Source organism: Trichoplusia ni, chromosome 11 (assembly GCF_003590095.1).
Source record: "Trichoplusia ni isolate ovarian cell line Hi5 chromosome 11, tn1, whole genome shotgun sequence".
NCBI lineage: Eukaryota > Metazoa > Arthropoda > Insecta > Lepidoptera > Noctuidae > Trichoplusia > Trichoplusia ni.
The window spans coordinates 1,651,051-1,674,451 of NC_039488.1; the positions used below are offsets into that span (position 1 = coordinate 1,651,051).

Consider the following 23,401-nt stretch of genomic DNA (forward strand, 5'->3'; position numbering starts at 1 on the left):
GCTCTGAGGTCCCAGGTTCGATCCGCGGTCGGGTCAATGTAAAAATACACATTTCTATATTGTCTCGGGTCTGGGTGCTTATGGTACCTTCGTTGTATCTGAATTCCATAACTTAAGTGCTTTAGCAACTTACTTTGGATTCAGAACAATTTATTTATTTTATTTTTATTTATATTTCATGTCCGTGTACTGAACATTATTTTATTTTTTTAAACTACTCTCGCGTTACGGAATTTAATCTTGTGTCGCGGGGAGTTTTACAAACATTCAAGCCGCATACACAAATACACCCAGACTCAGGACAAGCATTCGTGGATCACACTAATGCTTCTCCAACGCGGGGATCGAACCCGCGACACGTCTAGTTCAGTAGGTTTGTGGTGACCTCAACCACTTGGTTATCCGTACAGAACTGAAATAAACTGCTAAACGTTTTCGTTAGCTTTGCTTTAGCCGGCGTATATATGGTGAAGTGTGTACCCAGAGTCTTATTGTTGACACTAGAAAAAAGACTTTCAAACTAAGCGCTTAAAGTTCATAATTGTCTGAGCGGTGTGGTGTCAAGAACGCGTAAGTGTGTTTCTCTCATTTGCGAATTTTTGAACAATAAGTTTAAACTATTTGCGAATGACAGTGCGGTAAATGTGACTCGGCCGTAACGGTACATACCGTAGCCGTCTAGTCAAGTGACGTCCGTGGAATTAGAAATAGATCTCCACAGATAGTCTTCAACGATTCATGATGCTGGGAGTCAATAACCTATGCGAGGTCAAGTTGATTTGAAAAGGAAATACTGCGGTCTGTACGGTGCGCATATTTTCCATAAATCATCTTTCATATGAAAGGAAATTTGAGTAGGTTTTTGTAGGACTATAATGGTATATAACTATCGCGAATTCCCAAAAGTGATTGTGCTTAGGCTTAAGAAAAATAATTTTGTTTGGCACCTAACAAATTTATGACCTTTCCAATCTTTGCTTAACCTCAATATTTATTATCATTATTCGTTGTTATAGTTCATGAATAATTATTCACTAATAATTATTCAATAATTATTAATTATCAAGTTTGCATTAAGACTGAGGCAATAACTAAATGAGAACTATGTAAACTTGTAGTATTCCATGTCATTTCCACAAAAAAAAAGTTAACACTCCATACAAATTTCACTTAAAAGTAAACAGTTTTGCAAGAAAACAAGTATCTGGAACATTTTTATATGGTAACCTGAATACGTAATCAGTGAAATACAATAGCAACATTATTCAGCCGCCGCTCTGCTCCAATGAACAAAGGAGGGCATTTATGTATACATACATACGTATAGTTATATATTTCTTCATCTGCATCGCCATAAATTTATGTCGTCGTCGTTGCGAAAACTAGTAATGGTTAATTTAAACTGCGATAGATTTCGCATAAGTTGCAATACATTGAAGGGTAAGGAAGATCTGGTATCAGAATTGATATTTGAGAGCCGGCAATGGATCTCAGGCAGCATGATATTTGTGGGACCGTCTAAATCACCTGTAAATCACGGTGACGGCGAATTTCAAGCATCTACGGCAATCTAGTATTCGGGTCAACATTATTATCGGATCGCCGGAATATTGCTTTGTTGACTCAACTGAATATTTCTGGCGAAAGTATAATTTGGACAATTTGTAGCAAAGGTGTAATTGCTATACTTTTTAAATCAGAAGTATAGTTAAATAATTTGTGAAGATAATTATCAGTATCTTAAATCATAATGTGATTTTTTTTCCATGCTTGTTCGAAGTATGGTTTACTGTTATGTTTAAGATATTCTATGAGATTTCTTACAAAATAATGAACACAAAACAATCCAAGTTTCTAATCGGCTATTTTTCAAAGGAAGTCCAAAGATAGTTTATTTCCAAACCTGGAGAAGTCTTTATCCGTCTGCAGGGCCTCCTCTCCATGCCCAAGACGCAACAGATGCCGTTCATCCACGTCCAGCTCGGCCACCTTCTCGAAGAGCTGGTTGAGGGCCTGGTTACTGTGGGTCACCACCAGGTTGCGCTGCCACGGGAAGTTGTGGTACAGGTTGGATATTATCTGCACCGCTACGTCCGTTTTACCTGTGGAAATTGATGGCAGAGTAAAAATAGCACTGAAGACTTATAATACAATTGTTATTAGTCCAAATATTTTATTATTATTATTCTTATATGTCAAGTCGAGCTCGATGATAGAGATTACAATTTAAACATTAAGTCTTAAAGAGAAAGCTTATAGCATCGTCATAACAACTTTTCCTGTTAGAAAAAATATAACAAATCAAAATGTTTGGAGTTTCCAATTGCGTCAGAATTAGATCGTGCCCAGTCAATTTGTGCAATTGTATTGTGTGTACCAATCATTTCATTATTATCTAATATTCTCTTCTTAGAATAGCAATACTTAACGAAGGTTGAAACACAGGACACGATTACAAATCATTGGAGCCTATCTCCAAAGATTGAAAGAAAAGTTTAGCATTTGTGAACACGAAATGGCGATCTGTACCATGTAGATCGTAATTTCATCTTTACAACGGTGAAGGTCTTACTTAAAGCAGGAGCGGTAAGTGTGAAGCTAACAGCCTCCTTTTAAAACCTCTTTGTTTTGTGAGTGCGGACTTAACGGCATTCGGATAACAGGAAATTAAGGGTCTGTTGCATTTTAAGGCTGCTTTCGACTAACCTGTTCCTGGAGGCCCGACCACGAGAGTCAAACCCGGCTGCATACCGGAACGGATCGCTTCCACTTGTGTCGGTGTAAATGGTATGGAGTTTCTGAAACATAGTATTTATCAGACTTTTGTAGAGCCTTTCTTTAGGATACTGGTTGGGTTTTTGATGGAAAAACTTGTCGGTAGATAAGGGAGGGGTTTTACTTCTGAAGATTAGGAATTTGGATTTGATCGAATGTTTTGACCTGTCGGAAAGTTGATCGTGCAGTCTTAGTCCGAGCTCAGGCTTATTCCCTAGAGTTGTTTTCAAGACCCTATAAATCAAAGCGGAAAATACTAGGATGATACGGACGGCCTAATTTCGGGGGGGAGTAACGAAAGATGAAAATACCCATACTACCTAAAAAGTACTGTACATGATTATTTTTATCACAATCTCCCTTGGTATATTCCCCAATATTCAGCAAAACAATCTTTCGATAACCCCAAATGATCTGCGGCCAATTCTCAGAGAATTCTAAAACCATATAATAAATATCAAACATACACTGTATACCTCTTTTATCAGTCAATGTTCTAAAAATAGATTAACCGTCTGGGAATGCTTTCAAAAGACTATTGATATCCCAACATACTCTAAATTCATAAATGGTTCCACTGTTTTAGTACTGAGTTTTGTTTTGTACGTACGTGAGTTCATTCATGTTCGCATACAGGCACACACGTTCACATTAAAACTATACATATCATCAAGTTGCAATTGAAAAACGTTTATTCAATTGTAAGAAGATTCCATGAAGTCAGCAACTAACAAATAACGTCTGGGTTTTTCAGAGACAATTGTTCCATTATTTAAGCGAACAAATGTTACAATGGTTTTGAAAATTAACCGATTCCATTTACGAATTTTATCATATTTTGTGCTGCAAAATAGGATGCTTCAAAAGACGATTCAGCACAGTACCAGATAGAAATAGTTAACACTTGAGAAATGAGCAGACATTTTAACTAATTTCTAAATTGACTTATGACAGAAAATCCAACGACCTTCTGCGATCATGGAATAAAGAAAGAGTTTGCGATCGAGTTATTGAAAAAGACAGACGTGTCCAGAATGTGCCGCTAGCAAGCCGTCTAGCGACCTGTGTAAATGCACTTTGCGCTTAGATGCATCCCCCGATCACTGTAAATCATGCGAGCAACCAGTCGACATCCAACAGGCAACGTTCACGATCGCTTTAATCAGCCACATTATCTGTTCCAGTGATATTCGTGCAAGGGAGAGAGCTTTACAGCGTGAAGTACGGCATCTCGTTTCCAAAACCACCTCTGGAACGGCCAGAGGTGGTAGCGGCCCACTGGATAGTGATAACGTCTTTATCAAAAAGGCGGGAATGAACTCTAATGATTGTATTATAATTGCAACGTGCATCAGATACACACGTAGTCTTTTCAAAGGATGCCGCCATGTAATTTATCATGTCAAGCGTAAGAATGTCTCGGGCCTTTGGTATTGGATTGTGTACCTACTTTTCGTCGAACAAAATTATACAAATACAGGTAACTCTGCGATCATACGAGGATAATAAGAATTTGAAGAGATCCTAGAGACGCTACCAAGCAAAAACTGAACAAATAGAACAAAGCTATTTAGTTTTTAGAAATGAAGCTCTAAAACTTCTATAAACCTTTTACTTGAATTAATAGTCTAGACACTGTCCATTACTAGAATACATTTACATATGCGGAAGGTTTGAAATCCAGGTTTCCGGGATCACTATATTTTTTTCACTTTTTGTTTAGGTAGTTATTCTACTTTCTAAAATAACTAGGAAAGATGGATACTAATCTGTTTGGAGATAAATATTCAGGGATTGACGAAATATTCCGGGATTAGTGAACACTTACTTCTTCGGTTCGTTGCATAGGTAGGGTCCTCTCTTGGGCTGCACGTGCGGCTCTACCAGGATCACCTTCCGCGGCTCGTCCTCATCCATGGCATCCTCACCCTGCTTTTGTTTCCGAAGAACATTCTCGAATGTCACCCTGCAATAAAGGAGGCAAGTTAACTCTTGAACTTTTTTGGGTACTCGCTAACATCGTTTGAAATCTCTTTGCGGTGGTTTGTTTTTTTTTGCACGGATAGCCATGTGGTTGAGCCAACTAATCAAATCTCTCGAGCGCGTGTCGCGAGGCCAATCTCCTCGAAGCGCAAACTTTTATGTGATCCACTATGCTTCTCCTAAGTCTGGTTGTCTTTGTGTATGTGAAACCCCCCGCGATACAAGGCTTTAATTCCTTAGTGCGCGAGTTTTTTTTAAATTTAAGTGAAACTTATCTCATTAAAAAGATCGTAAATGAAGGGTAGGATTGTTAAATTTATCATCAAATTGATTATATTGGTTGATCTCATCGAAAACACTAGAAATGTTTCTGATGTTTTTTTTTTGAGATTTTGCACGAGATCAATGTCACCCTTTTTTATTGGTAAGGCAGGGGAATCCTCACACCCACTCCCTCGGGGGTGGAAATGGGTAGTGTCAGACTCTTACTGACTTAACCTGAACCGCCGTGATACGTCATCCGCGTTTTTGTGTCGGTGTATGGCAATGCTTTGCAATCATTCGTACAGATCGATGTCACCCTAACACGGTCTCCTCTCGATTCCGAAGTCCTGATTCAGAAATTCACTTCATATTTATATTGCTAACATATCGCGTTTCATGCGGCTATTATGTCAGGCCAAGCTTGATGATTTATAATTAATATTTATCTAAACTTGCTGTCGTGATAACAATAATATGCTTGATAAGAATTTCAATTATAACTGACAATATGATATTTCCTTTGGCGCCAGCAATAATACCCGGAGTCCAGACGTTTACATCAATTAAAATTATAATAGGGTTATTAATATTTGCATCTGCGATATTTGAACTCTTTGCTGACGTATTTTCGATACCCACAATCATAGCAGTATTGTTACATAATATATCACATTGTTTATGATATATTTATTTTGTATTTGATTGTATCATATTGGCCTAATCGCAGTGAGCCTGAGATTTAACAAATTCGTTCTTATTATTATTATTTTCGAATCCAAACGGAGTAAGAGCGCGACGGTGTCGGCGGGTTACGCGACAAGCTATCGCGACCCCACCCCGTCGCGACAGATCATGATTAAGAAGTCTGGTTAGGTACGAAATAAGTCGGGCTAACCGATAAACACGCGTCAGTCTTGGTACCGCGGGCAATGTTATTTATCCAGGCTATTCAGAAAAACACAGTTGTGATTCCAGATTACTTAAATCAATGCATCAGGATGGTTCTTTTACGAATGATTATAAATAATATAAGTACACACGGATTGGTTCGACTATTAATATTGCTGAAAATTCGCGTGGTTTTATTAAGATTGTTTGAGATGTCTGGATCAACAAAAAACAATGAATAATTCGCTGTGTTACTAAAATCAGTAAACTACGTGGCTAGGCTCTAAATAGGTTGATCACAGGTTGAGTTACGCTTGACACGGCAGGTCCGTGGATGGGTGACCATCTACCTACGTGATAGCGAGTTCCTCCGTGTTTCAGAAGGCCCGTTAAATTGTGAGTCCCGACTGCTATTTATACTGGAAAAAAGTAAAGATGTATATCTTTGCAGTCGTTACAGGGTGCAGAGTATTTAAAAGTTGTTGTTGTTGTTGCGCAGGTAACTGGGTTGAGTAGGTCAGATAGGCAATCGCTCCTTGTGGAACACTAGTATTTAGCTGCATTTGGTTAGACTAGAAGCCGACCCAAACATAGTTGAGGAAAGGCTAGGGCGATGACGAACTTAAAGAAACAACTTGGAAGCCCATGATAAAAATGAATAGAATATATCTTTGTTTAACAAAACGGAACACATACCTATCCTTCATAATTCATGTATAATTTTGGTGATAAAAAAACACTGAATGCGTAGCTGGCATATTTACAAATGAGACTAAGATGTCAATATCCCCACAATTTCCCCACATAATGCCAATCCCCGATAAATACCCAATCGGCTTGATATTTCCCAGAGTCTGGCAAATCTTCAAAAATTGTCACCGCTGCTAATCACAGACCTTGACGTGACGTTTGACAGGCGATGAACATTTTTTTTTCAGAAAATGTTGTGTTGTATTATTAGAAATAAATATGCCGTGACGCACATGCAGTTTTGCCATAAAACTTAAAAAAGTAGTAGTGTAAAAAGTATGAAATGATTCATTATATGAGAGCTGAGCGTAATTCTTAGAATTTACTATGCACAGCTCAGGTTAATAGCCTCAATTAGATTAATCATTGACATCTAACCTTTATACCATTATTAAATTAGTTTTAAATTTGCTTTATCACGAAAGGAACAATTACATTAAAAATAAGGCAAAAAATAAATTAGTATTTAAAAGAAGATCATACATCTGGAATTTCCAGATCATTTTTATGGTACTGGCAAACAGCTGAAATTATAATGGTTTTAATTAATTCTTTTTCGAAGATAGAAATAGAATAAAAATCCAAGGATTCAACATAAAAAAAGCATAAAACTAAAACACGCAGGCAAAATCCCGAAGGTCAGCTGATACATTTAAAGAGCAAGAAAGCTATTTATGAAGCATTATCAAAAACATATTTTTTATACAAGCTGTTTCCCGCAGGCCCGTCCTCTACATATCGAAAAGGATCCCTGGGGAACATAAAATCGAGATGACACCTATCCTATGTGTTTATCCTGGTTATAAACTATCTGCGTGCCAAGTTTTTCTAAATATGTTGAGTGGTCTTTGCGTGAACATCCATACATCCGTCCATACAATGGTTTGCATTTATAATATTAATAGGAAAGGCTTTTATTTCAGAACGGTAATCTGTACTCATTCTCTTTCACCCGGTCACCCTACTAGTTTCGGAAGCAACTGGAGTCCTCACGACAGCACCACCACATCAGCTCATGATTAAGGATAAACAGTCCTAGTCGAGCGATCTCGATTCATATGTTTGAGTAAACCGTTATTTAATAAAAAAATCGTCCTTACTTGAAAGGTCTGACAAGTTTCCTGGGATCATCAGTCTGCACCTTAATTTCGTATCCTGGAAAACTGTTCCTCAAATGTTCCATGTCCAAAAACGTGTCATTGAAATCCAGGGTCGGAATTTCGTTCGGCATTCTGAAACAATACATAATTGTAAACGAAATTCGAAGTAGTTGAGAGGGAGTAAATAATTATGTTAAGGTTAAATGCTGTTATCGAATCTACAAGTGGCATTTGGAGCTCAGAATATCGTTTTCGATACTGTTAATTGCATAATTCTGAATCAAGACAACATATTGATAATATCGACCATATTCGCCATTTCATCTAAGACCTAAGAGATACCTAGATAATTTTAAGTTTATTTTATTGCTTGCTGTTGTTTTCTGCAAACAATACTGCTCTAGAAAGTATAAAATGTGAATCTTGTGCTTGACTTGAAGGTTTGTATAGTAGGTGTCTCTACGACACATGGATTCAATTATAAAAGATAGTATTTTTTTCTAAAGCAAATAAATATCAGGAACAATAAAATCACAATTGATTGATATACCATCATTTTCACCACATAAATTAATAGATTTTAAAAATTTTAATATCCAAATTTTGTCAATAGTCATAAATGCATTGTCATCGGGTTTGAAGCTATCCTGAGAATTTCAGCCTGCTAGTTTATCGGGAAGTCCCTCAAAATTGAGTTTCAAAAATCCAACCGGAATGACAAACAAACAAGAAAGTGAGTTTATAAAAACGTGGGGAAAATCACCATAATTCTAATATACATTCATATATCCAGTACTTGTCAGCATGAGAAGTATGGAACATGTGTTTACCTGGTGTAATGCGCCTGGCCCGGGTCCCCGTACCCTAGCACGATGTCGTGAAGCCACTCCGGCACCACACACTCCGTGTTCATCAGCTCCCGAATGGTTTCCAACACAGCTTTGAAGTTGTTCTCCTTTGGTTTACGTCTCATTACTATATTCAGAGTTTCATACACGTCCTAAACGAGGAAGAAAAGCTAGATATTCATATGCATGTCAATTGGTTGAAGGAAATAAATGAGATCACGAGTAAAATTTTCAATTTTTCAGAGATAGATCCAAAAAAGTTTTATGAAATAAACAAATTCTAAAATAACAAGAAAACTTGCATTGAGAAATGCGGCAGCTTAAAATATTCAGTAAATATTTATAACAAAACCTGTTTTTCGACGGTTACCAGAAGTTTTAAACATAGCACTTCTGTGTGTCTGGTGTAATGAACAACGTAATTATAAATTCTCACATGACTTTATGAACTGACCTCGTTTCCCTTGCTGGCGTTATCCAGATCGAGTCTGTACTGGTTAGGATCAAGAAGAAGACGGAATGTTCTTGCGTCTCCCTCTAGCTCTGGTCTCGGTTCAGGGCCCTCCTCTATGACTCTACCGGAAGCGTCGAGCATACCTTCCACCTCACAACCCCTGACGAACACGATACAGCCTGCTCCACCATACTCTTTCTATAATCGTACTTAGTACCTGGTAAAGGAAAGTTTTGGGACTTAGTTGTATTCGATATCATTATGGGAAATTAAGAATTGCTTTTTTAGTAATCGTGTCTTACCGATGCCTTGTGTTGGTCTCACTGTGATCAGGAAGCAGACGTCATGCTTCCTCAAGCTTTCCCATTCGTGTTTTATTTCATTCCTTACACTGAGTGTGACCGTGACGTCAGCTCTGACACAGGAGGGTGCTTTCTCCCCTATGTTAGGTTTCGCGACCTCTACAACTGCGAAACTTTGATATCGGATGTGCCATCCTGGCCCAACCACCAAAATATACACTCCCATCTTCAGCACGCCTGAGGAAATAGATTCGATAAGCTCAAATAATTAGGACAAGCAAAGACTTCCTTCAACATCAGAACGCAGAACTTTAATGGTCAACAAAAGTAGAATATATTACATAAATCGCTTTCAAAAATATTGGACACTTACCATGGGGCGAGACGATAAACGGCGTCTTCAATATCTTGACGAATTTCGTCTGTAACAAGATTGGATGCATTAAATTCTCATTGAGTCAAGTGGATGGCACGCAGAAAACTATTATGTCAACTCTCTTAACTTTATTGAATGCATATTTAAGTGCCTTTGGCAATAATCTAATTTATGCAAATGTAATATAGAGCAATTTGTACATACAATGACACACAGAACGTTTATACTATGTTCAAACGGCAAATTCTATAAGTACATATGATTATTTATCAACGAATGTAATATAAATGTCAAGTTTACTATAAAAAATACCGATATAATAAAAGAAAAAACAAAATATAAATAAAAAGAGGCCCAAATAGTTATAACATCGACATCATTTAAAAGGCAATTCGATTAAGGCGCCAGTGACGAAAGTCGCAAGCCCCAAAGTTGGGATAGCATCCGACTTTTGCCGCGCGGCGACCGGCCGTAAAGCGGCAACGTAATCAGTTCGCTTGATCTTTTCGCGCGGACATGTCGCCATGCAGCTGCGGTCGTGTATTTGTTTGGTTTAAAGGTAATGTCGGAAGCAGAAAATTGTATACAATATTAATCCCCTTTTTACGCTGTTAATACTTCTTGAGTATTTGATATTTAACAAATGAGTTTTTAATAATATTTGTTTCTTTTCATGCTTTGGTAGCGGTAATGCGAGACGATTCGCGAAATAAATTTCCTTTGCACAGGGCAAATCGTTTTTTTTTTTCATTTAGTAGAATAAAACTGATTAAATAATTGTTTCATTATTAGCAGGTAAGTTTTTATATTATATATTTCTTATTTATATTTTATATTATTTTATATTTCTCTCCTACTTATGCTGTTTAGGTATTTTAGGTATACTTACAAGTGCTCTCCAAACGGAAGAGGTTGAAATTTCTCAATAAGTAGTCGTGCAGCGTAAGAAACTGCAGGTTCAGCTTAGGTAGTGCCAGGCAATTCTCGCCGCTATAGATTTCAGTAGGGACTACATTTTCATCCCAAATAACTTCTTCCGTCGGGTATAAGGGCATGGAATTCAGCTCTTCTAGCTGTGATATGCGACGCTCGTGTCGAGAAAATCTGTTGAACAGAACACGAAATATACCCTCCAGTTACAACGTGTGTGCAAAGTATATACTATGTTTATATACCTGCTTTGTATTAATACATATCTATGATAAGGGAAAATAAAAACATTTTTGTCCCACTGGAAGGCGATATCCACTGTTGGTGCATTTGGTGATTAGAATGATATTTTTTTTAGTTTTCCTTTATATCATATCATAATTACCGATAATATCTCATCGGTTTTTAACAAGCAGAACTTTTTTTAAGGTTTAATGCGATCCATAACTTCTAACATTAAAGTAAAAAGACGGCTACGGGCTATTCAGACATCCGTACAACACAGTTAGCGAATTTGCATTGTGAGAATTTAATTGCTCTGGAAAATGTGTTATGCAAAATAACAACCTACGGAAGGACTTAACGCCACATCAATAGCAACCTCTATATTCTTGCTTACCAGTAATTCCTTCAGAAATTCTTTGTCGACTCGATGCCATGGTGCATCACCTTCTTTACCCTCCGGTGGTACTAGATTCAAGTATGTAGCGATGGCACGTAGAGCATTTTCACTAAAACAAAATCAATACTTAAAAACTGGGCACTAGAATTAATTTATATCATTCTTGCCCACTTTTTAAACGGCTCAAGCGAATTTTATCAAAGATGGCGAAACTCGCACATAATCCACCTTTAATTTAAATTAATCTAAATTGTAATCGCTCAATGCGATTGGGAGCTATGACGCCACGGACAGATACGTCGAAACAGTCTTTCTGCGTGGGGGTTACATTTGTGAAGGCCTTTATAAGTAGGTACACAAGTTAGACTTACCTTAGATTTCCAAAATGTTTTTGTAACGACTCCCTCGTATCGACACTAGCAACATTTGCTAATGCAAACAAACGTAGATCGGGAAATTTTGAAAAAAGCGGCCTTCTAAAAAAAAATAACACGTTTTTTTTAATAAAAAAATATGAATCAAGCAGGGTGAAACTTAACATAGAATACTGATAGAAGTCTATTAACGTTCAAATGTAGACATGGATGAGAAATATAAATATATGAATGATTATGAAGACCTGAAGCTTACCTGTAAAGACGTTATCCTAGAATAATGAGATAGAGTCATATCCCGGTCGGTCATAGGGGTCACCTGTCTCGTCACTTATTTCAAATCTCGCATAAAACTTCAACATGTTCAAAAGCTGCAACAAATAAAAAAAATACATATATTTTAACATTATTGACATATAATGATAACATTGCATTGTTTCCTAATACTTTATGAGGTCTGTAAAAGCCTTTCATAAAAATATTCTAATCTAATAATATTTACTTATTACTAGGATATAAAAAAAATTACAGGCATAAACTACTATTAACTAAACCCTCACTTAATCGTAACATTGTGCTGGGTATATATATAAAAGCAGGTCACTAACTAGGCCAGGTTTTCATTATTTTGGCAGCGCGCGAGGTAGATGGACATCTACTCGCTACACGTGAACCATTTTATGTAAACTAATAGTTCTCATAGAAATTTGATAACAATAAAGTGCAGTACGAATTATTGTCGATTATTTTTGTGAATAGGCTAGTTGCCACTATTTTTATTATTTGATAGAACGGTTCAATACGATTACATTACATCATAAAAAAATATTAGTTTTTTTTTGAAGGTCCTATCCTAATATATTTTGAATTTTAAAATATATTTTCGCTATGCTGCCAAAAACGCCGTCCGCCATGGTGGTCTATTAATTATCTGTGCCGTGACGTGACTATTCTTGTAAACAATACGCGTGACTATCATAACCTTTTTATCAGAATTCAAAAACATGGTTTCGAAAGGATTACCATAATAAATATAGTACCTAATTACCACTATTGTGTTTATTGTATCGTGCGGGAATACATCAATAAAGAACCCAGAAAAGTTATGATTTGAAGTACCCACTGATGAGAATATGCGAAACACCTGGTTAAACGAGATCCCGTAACTCTGTCCAGTGGAACTGCAGTATATTTCTGTGTATTTTTACGTGAAATAAATAATTTTCAAGGCGTATAAATGAATGACCACGAAAAAACCTGAAACTAGCGTTTGACATTATGTTGTTTACGATATTGGTGACGTAGAAACATGGCAGACGGTGTTTACAATCCGGAGAAAAAAAGTAAACATTTCAGTTAAATTTTTACAGCAATCTTTTATTAATATTTATTGAAGTTTATATATTTCGGACCCTTGCACGGAATAATATTTGAATTAAAAGTTATTTTTATAAATGGTGACATGAGGCAACTAGCCTATTGTTGATTTAATTTTATTGTGATAGCAATTAGTTACACTCGCGCGCGATTCTTGCTGTGAATTGACGCCGCGATTCCTGCCGGTACCTGCAACGAACGGGGAACGGTGCGAAGCGTGCGCGAGTGTAGAGCGCGCTTTAGGTTAAGTGTCGTGTGTTTTTTTTAATAAATTACCACTTATGATCCTAAAACCTCGTCCATTGTATAGAGCGGTTAGTAAACAAAGGGACTGCTCCATAGCAAAAAATTTTGGACATTTTCAGTTTTTTTCCTGTAGACATTTTTAGAAGATAATTTAGATGTTTCTTCTCAGGGTAGCCAGTAAGGAAATGCCGACTGAAACTTGCGTAAAGAAAATTACATGAAAAAGATATAATGTCTCTTCTATTTTCAGTATAAATTATTTCACATAATTTTAACAGACAATTTATTTTATCGGTAGAATTACAAAATTATACTCGTAGATTATGCATTGTTATATGAAATACACTTAAAAGATAACCTAGTTTTGCCACAAAATGTCTAATTTATAAATTCTTTAATAAAGGTTAACATAGTAAGTTTTGATTTATTTAATTTTGCGAAGTTAACGATCTCGTGTACCTTCTACTCTGTGTATTCTGTGGCGCCCACTCTTTATACAGTTATAGTTTACTATCAGGGCCCTGATTCTGCTATTTTACAATGGCCGATGAATGAATGGCAATTGGATTAAATTTGAAATTATTCCTATTCAAATAAATAATAAATAAATAAATGCGGACAACATCACATATATTGTTCTGAACCCAAAGTAAGTTGCTAAAGCTTGTGCTTTGTGCTTGTGTTATGGAATTCAGATACAACGACGGTACGAAAAACACCCAGACCCGAGACAATGTAGAAATATGAATTTTTACATTGACCCGACCGGGGATCGAACTCGTGACCTCAGAGCTAACGACTCCTTGAAACCGGTGCGTACGCCACTCGACCACGGAGGTCGTCAACTCACTTAAGTATTTTGCCAATACAATAATTGTAAGTTAATTGTATTGACCTTGAGTATACCGAAACGCACTGAATTTTGAATTATTGTTTAGAAAAATGCTTAAGAGAATACGAAAATTGACATTTTAGCCAAATTTCATTCATTCATCGGTCTTTGTAAATAGCGGAGTTGGGGCCCTGTGCGACAGTATATTAGAATGTACTCTGTGGCAGTGCCTCAACTGGTTTCACGAGGAACGGTTGTGCGCGTGCTGCGCGTTGAGCACGCGTTTGATAGTTTAATCCATGGACGTGCTAGTGCCATCGTAATTAAAAGGATGATGATCGATCGCTATAAAGTTCGCCAAGGAGTTTTCAGTGAAGTGAATATTAGAAAACGAAGTATTCTGTCAGTCCCTATCTTGTCCCTAGCTTGAATCTTCAAAACTGCAAAACAGATTCTGATACGGTTTTCTTCATTTGTAGAGTGATCTAAGAGGATGATTTTTATGTATATAATAAATAACATAGTAGAAAGACACTGATAATTCAAGAGGTTTCTAATTAATAACAATTTTAGATATCTCACAACATAAATCAAAATAATCTACTACAATATTGTTCACCTTAAAATAGTCTATAAAAAAGTCAGCTACAGCCAGTGTTTATCTTTTATGGCTCGCTCACTATAGTCATTTAATGGTAGTAAATGCTGTTATAAATTATGTGTTGTATTATTAATTTTATAATAATAATAAATTAATTACTTGAGTAAAATGTGCCAAAACGGCAACTCACTGAAATTATACGTTGACAACTCCTTGCAGCGATAGCTAACATCTGCGTGAGTGCAGTCGCGGCAAAAACTTGTGTTTAACATTGAGTGTTTGTGCAACGAACAAAAATGGGTTTAATGAAATGGATAGTTGTGTTACCGATACATTTAGTGCACGTATTTGCTGCCAATCCCTGCTGTCCTGAAGGACAAGCGCTGTTGGTGAAAAGGGATGGATGTTGGAATCCAAAAACCAACGTGACTTCGCCTGCTACATTGACTTGTAAGGTTGCTATTAAGTTCGTAAAGAACTTTTACATCAATGAAGCTCAACAATTGAAGCTGAGCTTAGGCGGAGAAACTGACGAGACAATTGAACCCGACGCGTAAGTTGTGAAAGAAGCCTTATTTAACCTCATTATTTAAATAAATATTCGTATTGTTTCTTCATTTATATTTATCAAAGACAGACCACGCTCCGTGCAGTGCGCTGTCAAGCATCCACATCTACACTGAAATATCTTTAAGAGGTAGCTCTATGCCCTCAGACGCAAGCTGTAGACAATTTAACAATACAACTCAAGTAACTTAGCTAAGCTGGAATAGGGTTCAAAATACCTACAACTTCATTTTCAACGTCAAATTTTCTAGCGAGAAACTGTTGTATTTCTTGCTCTTTGAACTATAAGCAACCAATCTGGCTGATGTAATTGATTTATTCAACTGTACTCTGAGTGAGTTCACAAGGGCCACTTACTGTGTAGTAGGTATGTAAGGAAATATAGTAAAGGTGATATATTTTTAGTTACTATGTCGAATTAGGTTAAGATATCTGTAATGGCAAAGTAAATGTGTGATAAATAAATAAATAAAAAATCGAAAGTTTATACGTCTTGCATTAATTAATATCTTATGTCAGTAAATAGCCACCCTTAAACCAAACGTGGAATATCCATAACACTAAAAGCGAGACTTGGCGCGATCTCTCGTCTCGCAAGTGATCGTTTATAAAGAAAATAATAAATCTCTGTGATTCTAGGGATAGTTTAACTTTATACATATAGAGTAATAAGTGTATCAGAGCGGTTACTATATTAGTGATTAGTCCTATTTTTGGCATAATAGATATTAATCTCATTTTCCTTGTAAATGTATACACACATGGCACTGTGACAAGCCAAGTCCAAATAAATAACCGCCCTCTCTATGTTGGTATTTATGATAATAGGAAAACCAAACCTATATCAATGTGACTAGACTGCAACTAGATAAAAAACACACACACGAGGTTAAACAATAAACATTCCTGTATGATTTATTATAGGCTTGCAAAAAGTTACATATTTTATTGCATATACAAGTTAACATGAATTAAGTTCTATATCTAGAGTAATTTATTGTGAACTTGACTCTTTTACATAAATTATTTCATGTGATAATAAAAGTAATTATAATAAAAAAAAATATTATTAAAACATGATGCCAGACGTCATCGCCCCTAGCTAAATGGTAAGCAATTTAACAGGTGTTTAGTTACGCCTAAACTATTAAATTGTATGAAATATTGCTGAATAAATAATTTTGGTACGTGGTATAGTTTCAATAACCGAAATAAAACCGAGTTTCATAATCATAATAATATAATATTCTCATAAAACCACTGGCCTCAAAAAGTGCAATCTAAAAACATAAAATGCAACGATTGCAACGAATCGTACACCCATGCACACATTGCATAGTTCAAAACTATATATTCATTAATTTAACGACGTTGCAATCAACTCAGTAATGTGCTGTTTAATACTAGACATTAAAAAATAGAGATTGCTGACATAAAGGAACCAGGTCGGAAAATCATAAATTTATTTATTTAATTATCACACAAATCTACCATTACAGGTTACTTAACCTAATGCGTTAGCTAGGAGTAAACAAAGGTCTAAGTATTTATGTGAACTAGGGTTTCAAAGATTGAATTATTATGCACATAGTTGCAGGTCTAAATTCCAGCAACTGTTTTAATATGTAATTTTCTGATAATTCTAATATGCATAAGCAATAAGTTAGCCTGATACACATGCCCATCATTGCTCCTCCTGGAATTGCTTGTTGCTTCATCCACTTTTCTCCTAGATATGAAATCCTTACTATTTACGATTCCCATGTTTCAAATTTCTGTCATTCCGCGATTTCTTGGAGTGCTCTGAATAAATTGTTTCCAAGACTTTCAAAATATTTGATTGATTTGTACCTTCTATAACTTTAAGTCCATTGAATTACATGCATTTTGTACTTTTATTTTTATTATTTATTTCATATTATTTTGGTTATCAGTTTGGTTTTGGTTATTGACATTGACACAAATGTAAATGTAAGTTAAATTTTCGTAAGTATCAATCAAAGTAGCCGACGTATATTATTGCAGTTAAATGCAGCCTAGGTACTGTATGTGACTAGAATTAACACGAAGTTGTATCAAAATAGTTTAGGGAGAGCTTAACTTCCAAAGTTATTTTAGTATTTATAATACTTGTAATATAAATATACTAAAACCACTTTACCCATGCAAAGACGGGGCAGGTTGCTATTTAGCTGTAAATTCCACTAATTGTCAAAGGCCTCTTACCATAGAGAGATGGATTACGAATTAAACAGAATAAAAATGCACTCATCAAAAATCTTGTTTTCCCGATTGATAAATTGTTTCTTATTGGAAAGCGTAATTTGTTACCTATTACGCTTTAAAACAGAATCTTCGAGGACAACCGAGATGCTTAAAAGCTTTAATGATATCTAATCTCCTCTGTATAGCATTGGCTTGATCCTCATTCGGTGTCACTTTTTACAAGACTACCCAAAAAAGGAACGTAATTTTCCCGCAGTTCGCTCGAGCATCCGTTTTCTAACCGCTTTTCTATCTATCACTACTTTTCTTTCCAGGTATTGCGCGGGCAACTTAACAACGATACGGGATGTGACTCTTAATAAGACGAAGCCCGCTGTCATAGTGTGCGCCGACGAAAATGAGGAAATAATTGACGACAGAATAATGGGTTATACCATGATAGTCTCAGTTGTATTCCTAGCAGCCACCGCAGTTATATACGGCTTTTTACCGGAATTAAGGTTAGTATTATTCGGCATACTACATTAGATTGGGAAAAATTAAAAGCTCCTCTGGCGTGGCATGAGCATTTAATGAGTGAGGATGAAAGGCTAAACTAGAAAGATAGTATGGATATGAAAGATAGCCGAGTGTTTCAGTTCAGCACGCCAAATCCACTGTTGACGTGTCGCTGTTTCGATCCCCGCGTAGGACAAGCATTTGTGTGAGCCACGAAAGTTTTATCTGAGTCTGGGTGTCTGTACATGTGACTTGTATGTTTGTGAAGCCCCCACAAAACAAGGATTAAATTCCTTAGCACAATATTAATTAACAAAAGGTAGTTGGAATAAGTAAACTAGACTATTATTGGAAACAGGGTATGGAGACGTCTGTACCTATAACTTTAACTCATCATTTTAAAGTCAAATTGGTTCTAGGAAAATCAAACGTAGAAGGCGTCATTAAATTGATACTTTACATAATAGAACAATCGGTAAGGCACTTCAAAACGGCAACCACGCCCAAAAAGTTTTATATATATCAGAACCTGTTCAACAATTACTTCTTAATCGTTTCAGGGATGTCCAAGGCAAGAGTATTATTAACTTCTGCACCAGTTTAGCCATCGGTCTCGGGATATTGGTCATTATGAAACTCATGGAGTACAGCGACATGGACCTATGCGCAGCTAGAGGTACCCTCAACAATAATTTATCTTCGAAGACTTCAATCTTTTGTTGTAAATTATACACTATTATTACTTATAAAAGACTAGCTGTTGCCCGGTTTTTTTATAAAAAAATCAACGATACATTTTTGAAAAATAATAATTTGTAAAAAAAATATTAATTAAAAATAAACAATAGAATTAATTATGTACATAGTATACTTGTCTTGTTTGAATGATATTTCCATTTTTTGCGTTCAACTGTCAAAGCTTAAGCTCTCATTTCTCTGATCTGCAAGATGATCATAAATACAATAGCAAAGAAGTTTGTTACACAGAATCTTTTTTATTTGTTTTTTTTTATTATTATTTTCAGGATTTTTAGGTTATTTCTTTACAATCGCAGCCTTTTTCTGGTCAAACGCAATATCAATACAGGTTCTTTTGAACACAAGGTTAGAGTCTGATATTATTTATTGTTACACAAAAATCACACTTATTTATATAAAATATTCTTTATGATAATGTTTAACTAATCCTTACTTTAAAATACATATTTATTTGTTTGTTATTTAAAGGTTTATCAAATTTGCATTCTGATAGAAACCCACAACAGATTAAAATAGTAAATAAAAGATGTAAAATAAGCTATTTATATTTAAATTGAATCTTCTAGTAACTTTAAATCAGTGTTTTTATCATTTACTCTCTGGTACTTATTTTAAACAGTTTATTCTTTTTTTAGACGGCCTGCTACTTTGGACTACAGTTGGCATGAATTCAAGTGGTATGCACTGTACGCGTGGGGAGCTCCCGCAGTCCTCACTATATGCATGGCGATCGTCAACTTCCACCCCGGTTCACACGCAAAGCCTGGCATCGGACTCAACCACTGCTGGTTCTTCAGTAAGATTATTATTACTAGAATGGAATGTCCCACTGCTGGGAAAAGGCCTCCGCACTCTTCTTTCACTTCTCTCTTATGAGCCTGGAAACGCCAGTGAAAATAAAAGGAATTCACAGCGTAAATATTACGTCGAAAACATCAAAGGCGTTTACCAGTGTACCTACCATGAAAGTATGCGTATCTTACATAAGTACGGTATTTTTTTCCATAAGAGAAATATTATCATTTGTCTGTACTGCGAGTGACCAGTTCGGTAAAAATTGATCCAGGTCATCCCGCCATCTCCGTCTGAGTCTGCCTCGCTGACGTCGGTTTTGTGTCAGGGACCATTCGGTGGTAATTCACCACTTCAAAGTAGCAACTTTATGAGTAACGTTCAAAAAGTTCGGTTGTTTGTTTTCAATAAGTTACATTCTTAAAATCAGAATCAATTTTATTTCAAGTAGGCTGTTTTCGAAGCTTCTAATGATGACTCTAGTGCATGCTTTACAATTGACACCTACTAAAAGATCACCTTAAAATGTCTTCCGTACTTGATGACTGATTAATTATTATTATTTTTTCTTACTTCTTTCAGATAAAAAGCAGCAGTGGTATTACATGTATAGCGTGTTGTCAATACTACTTGCAGCTAACATCTGTATATTCATATACACTTCCCTGTTAATATGGCGCCTGTCTTTCTCGTCAAGTCATATAAAAGCAGTTAAATATAAGTAAGTTTTCAGTGTTTTCAATGAAGTAAATATCAAGTCGACTGTCGTAGCTAAAATTCGGAACGCATGAATGTCTTTCGGAATTCATGTGATTATTACCTAGTGACTAATTATCACTTCCCGAAACCTCAGACTACTACTGTGGCAAAACGGTGGAAGAAACATTGTGGGGAAACCGGAAGAATTCTTGAAGGGGTTAAAAAATCTTGTCAAAAGCCTAAAGGCAGGTTAAGCTTTGATAACAGATTTTCATCAGCCATATGATAATTAAAAGTAGTCTGGGGCAGTGATAGCGAAAGACGAAAACTAGTCCAGCATCAGGCTGGACGCGGTGCGGCCTATAACGTCATTAGAAGACCATGGTCTAAGTATTTTTCAAAAGACGAAGTAAAAACTTATTACGTCTACCTCAAAGAACTATTGAAGTGGCTAAAGTCAACTTCGCTGTATCTCTGAAATTTCTACACTAGGGATCACGAAAAGGGATTGATATTTTTTATTTATAGTTGCCCAAATATTTTTTTCAGGTTTGTGATGACGGTGCGCCTGATAGTATTGATGGGACTGCCTTGGGTATTTGAGATGATCGGATCGTTAGCAGGGGAACATATTATATGGTGCGTATGCGCATATATTTTCTACTTAATTAAAATGTATGTAATCGATATTGAGTGGTCAAGGGCAATCGTAAATTTATTGGAAAATAATATTTATTTGGATAAAAATGACATGATTAATTCATTACAATTTTAGCATAGCTTCCTATTACAATATGAATAACATTATTTTTAATTAAATACTAAAATAAATGCACGATCATAAATGGTTCAAAGGTTGTTCACCAAAATAATTATTCGAAAATATGTGACTAAGGAACCAAAATGCAACCAGTTGTAAATAACTTGAAGTTTCGCGATAAGTTGTGAAGCTATGAGTAATACAAACGTCTGTTGTTACGTGAGTGTAACTAATTAGCAAGTTAGTTCTAACGGACATACAGAATAAAATTACACAAAACTACATTTGCATATTGTAAAGAACTACCAAGAAAAATCTAACTAGGTTTTAGTTAGTTTTTATAAAACGAAGCCCGCAGTTTGGAATTTAATCCTTGGGTCGCGGAGAGTTTGTGCATAGACATCCAGATTCAAAGCAAGGCAAATGGATGAGACAAATGCTGAGATCAGTGAACGAACCCGCGACACGACGCGCCCAGTATGTTTGGCGGCGTGACCTCAACCTCTCGGCTATCCGTACTATCAACTTTTTTTTGGTTTCTGTCTCCAAAGAGTAAAACAAGACTCTATTACTAAGACCTCGGTGTCTGCTCGTCTTTCACATATATGACGTATTTATTAAGCTGTTTTAAAACGAAGCCCTAAAAAAGTAAAGTTTGTTACAACACGATTTTCTCGTTTCGTGGTGAGAGCAGACCGGTTTTTTAAGTTCACGTCTTGTGGTTTTATTTATTCTTAAAAATATTGTTAACCTATGTCCTTTATTTATTTAAACATAGCATAGCGAAATTAAAATCGTAATAAGTACATGTAATTGCATTTTTTTGTATTTTACACCAATAATGGTGACTACGATCAACCACGATTGCCATGTGTGTTTTTCTGAGATGCAGTATTTTTTTTAAATTATCTGCTTGCTTGTATACTGTATTTGAAGATAGTTTACCTACATAATGATAGTCACAAGGAAAAGGCGTCACACGTCACCGGCGGCGGCGTCAGCTACACCGCATAACTTACATAAACTTTAAATGTTTACTGAACCTCGTACCTATCTGAAAACACACTTTCTTATCTACATTCAACAGCTGGAAAAACATATTTTATTTAAAACTGCAATACTTTGAGTGACATAACTTTGATAAGGAAATTTCTGCATCGTTAGTCATATGACAAGGTTGAGAATTAAATTATAAGCTAGTAGCTTAGCTGTTTCCTGTGAACACTTTTATACGGGACTCGCAAAAATAACAGAGAAAAGAGGAATGTAATACCAAGAGATGATTTTGAAGGCGTCTTATTAAGGAATCTCTACGAACGAATGCGCAACGCCATCTATCGAACAGTGGACGAACTAAGTTTAATTAATATTTAGTACAATTCAATTTTGAACTAAATCATTACACTAAACATGGCTAAAGCAAAGATAGAAACTAACTACGTTAGTTACATTAACCGAGGTCACCCCACGCGTGGTTCAGCCCAACTTTATTAACAATTAAGCAATCTTATTTAAGAACGAGTTTTGTATATCTCCTACATCTCCAGACCAGTTTGGTCTAGGGACAGGGGTATTCTAATTCAGTTTAGAATAAAAACATGTATTCCTTATTTGCAGGTCAATACTCGATGTATTCAACACACTCCAAGGTATCCTGATATTCCTACTCCTCGTAGTATTCCGAAAAAGGGTGATCAAGATCATGTACAAGCATGGCTGGCTGAACTGCATATCAGGGTTCGTGGAGAAACATCTGGCTATCGAAGATGATGAAGAAAATGTAGTACAGCACACCGACGTTCCGATGAACGATAGAACTGTCTTGTAATAATCGGATTTTATCGATACTTACAATCGATATGACGTCAAATCGATAAGAAATATCGATGTATAGCTCGAACAGAATGTTTACTGTGTAAATCTAGGAACGCCACTCCTTATTTATAAAAGAAAATCACTGAATGCCGTATTCCGTAGAAAATACTGGTTCAGTGTGATTTCACTGGAGTTCTATGTATGCTTCTTTTGTCTTGTAGTATTATTAAAATAACTATCTTTGATAAATGGATCATCGTACCCAAAGTTTGGTTTCCTGAAGAATAGAGCAATCGAACTCTTCAGCGTGGGCTTTGCCCTTTAAAAGCTTCATCAGATAAACTAACGGACGAAATACAAAACTTAACACTCAATACTTTATTGCATTCCATATGTTATAGAAATGGTATTTTTTTTTTATATATTACGATTTCTATTGCATAAACTATACAATATATATTAAATGATGTACTTAATTAGACTTGATATTAAGTACATTGTATCAAATTAATTCGATCGTTTATTTTATTAAAATTCGTAAACTTTTTCTATAATATTTTCAT

At 35.8% G+C, this 23,401-nt stretch overlaps 1 protein-coding gene and 1 pseudogene across 4 annotated transcripts; one reads left to right on the top strand and one right to left on the bottom strand.

Moving 5' to 3' along the window:
* Positions 1-1,854: 1,854 nt before the first annotated feature.
* Positions 1,855-23,401, bottom strand: part of LOC113499046 — a 52,114-nt pseudogene continuing 30,567 nt past the window's right edge.
* On the top strand, positions 14,281-23,401 carry LOC113499044 (G-protein coupled receptor Mth2-like). Of its 4 annotated transcripts, none has more exons than XM_026879373.1 (9): positions 14,281-14,523; positions 14,942-15,275; positions 17,830-18,015; positions 18,574-18,689; positions 19,039-19,117; positions 19,408-19,568; positions 20,147-20,285; positions 20,813-20,902; positions 22,641-23,401. In XM_026879373.1, the coding sequence occupies exons 2-9, from the start codon at positions 15,019-15,021 to the stop codon at positions 22,849-22,851; spliced, it is 1,239 nt and encodes a 412-aa protein (XP_026735174.1). In that variant the 5' UTR covers positions 14,281-14,523; positions 14,942-15,018; the 3' UTR covers positions 22,852-23,401. The 4 variants fall into 4 exon arrangements, with proteins under 4 accessions (XP_026735174.1, XP_026735175.1, XP_026735176.1 ...); XM_026879374.1 differs by having other exon boundaries at positions 14,948-15,275; XM_026879375.1 differs by having other exon boundaries at positions 14,281-14,516.

Excerpts from the sequence above, each read along its gene's own strand:
- LOC113499044 (XM_026879373.1), top strand. The coding sequence starts at position 15,019 with ATGGGTTTAATGAAATGGATAGTTGTGTTACCGATACATTTAGTGCAC. Across the intron at positions 18,690-19,038 it reads GGACCTATGCGCAGCTAGAG|GATTTTTAGGTTATTTCTTT; the intron begins GTACCCTCAACA and ends TATTATTTTCAG. Across the intron at positions 20,286-20,812 it reads ATAAAAGCAGTTAAATATAA|GTTTGTGATGACGGTGCGCC; the intron begins GTAAGTTTTCAG and ends TATTTTTTTCAG.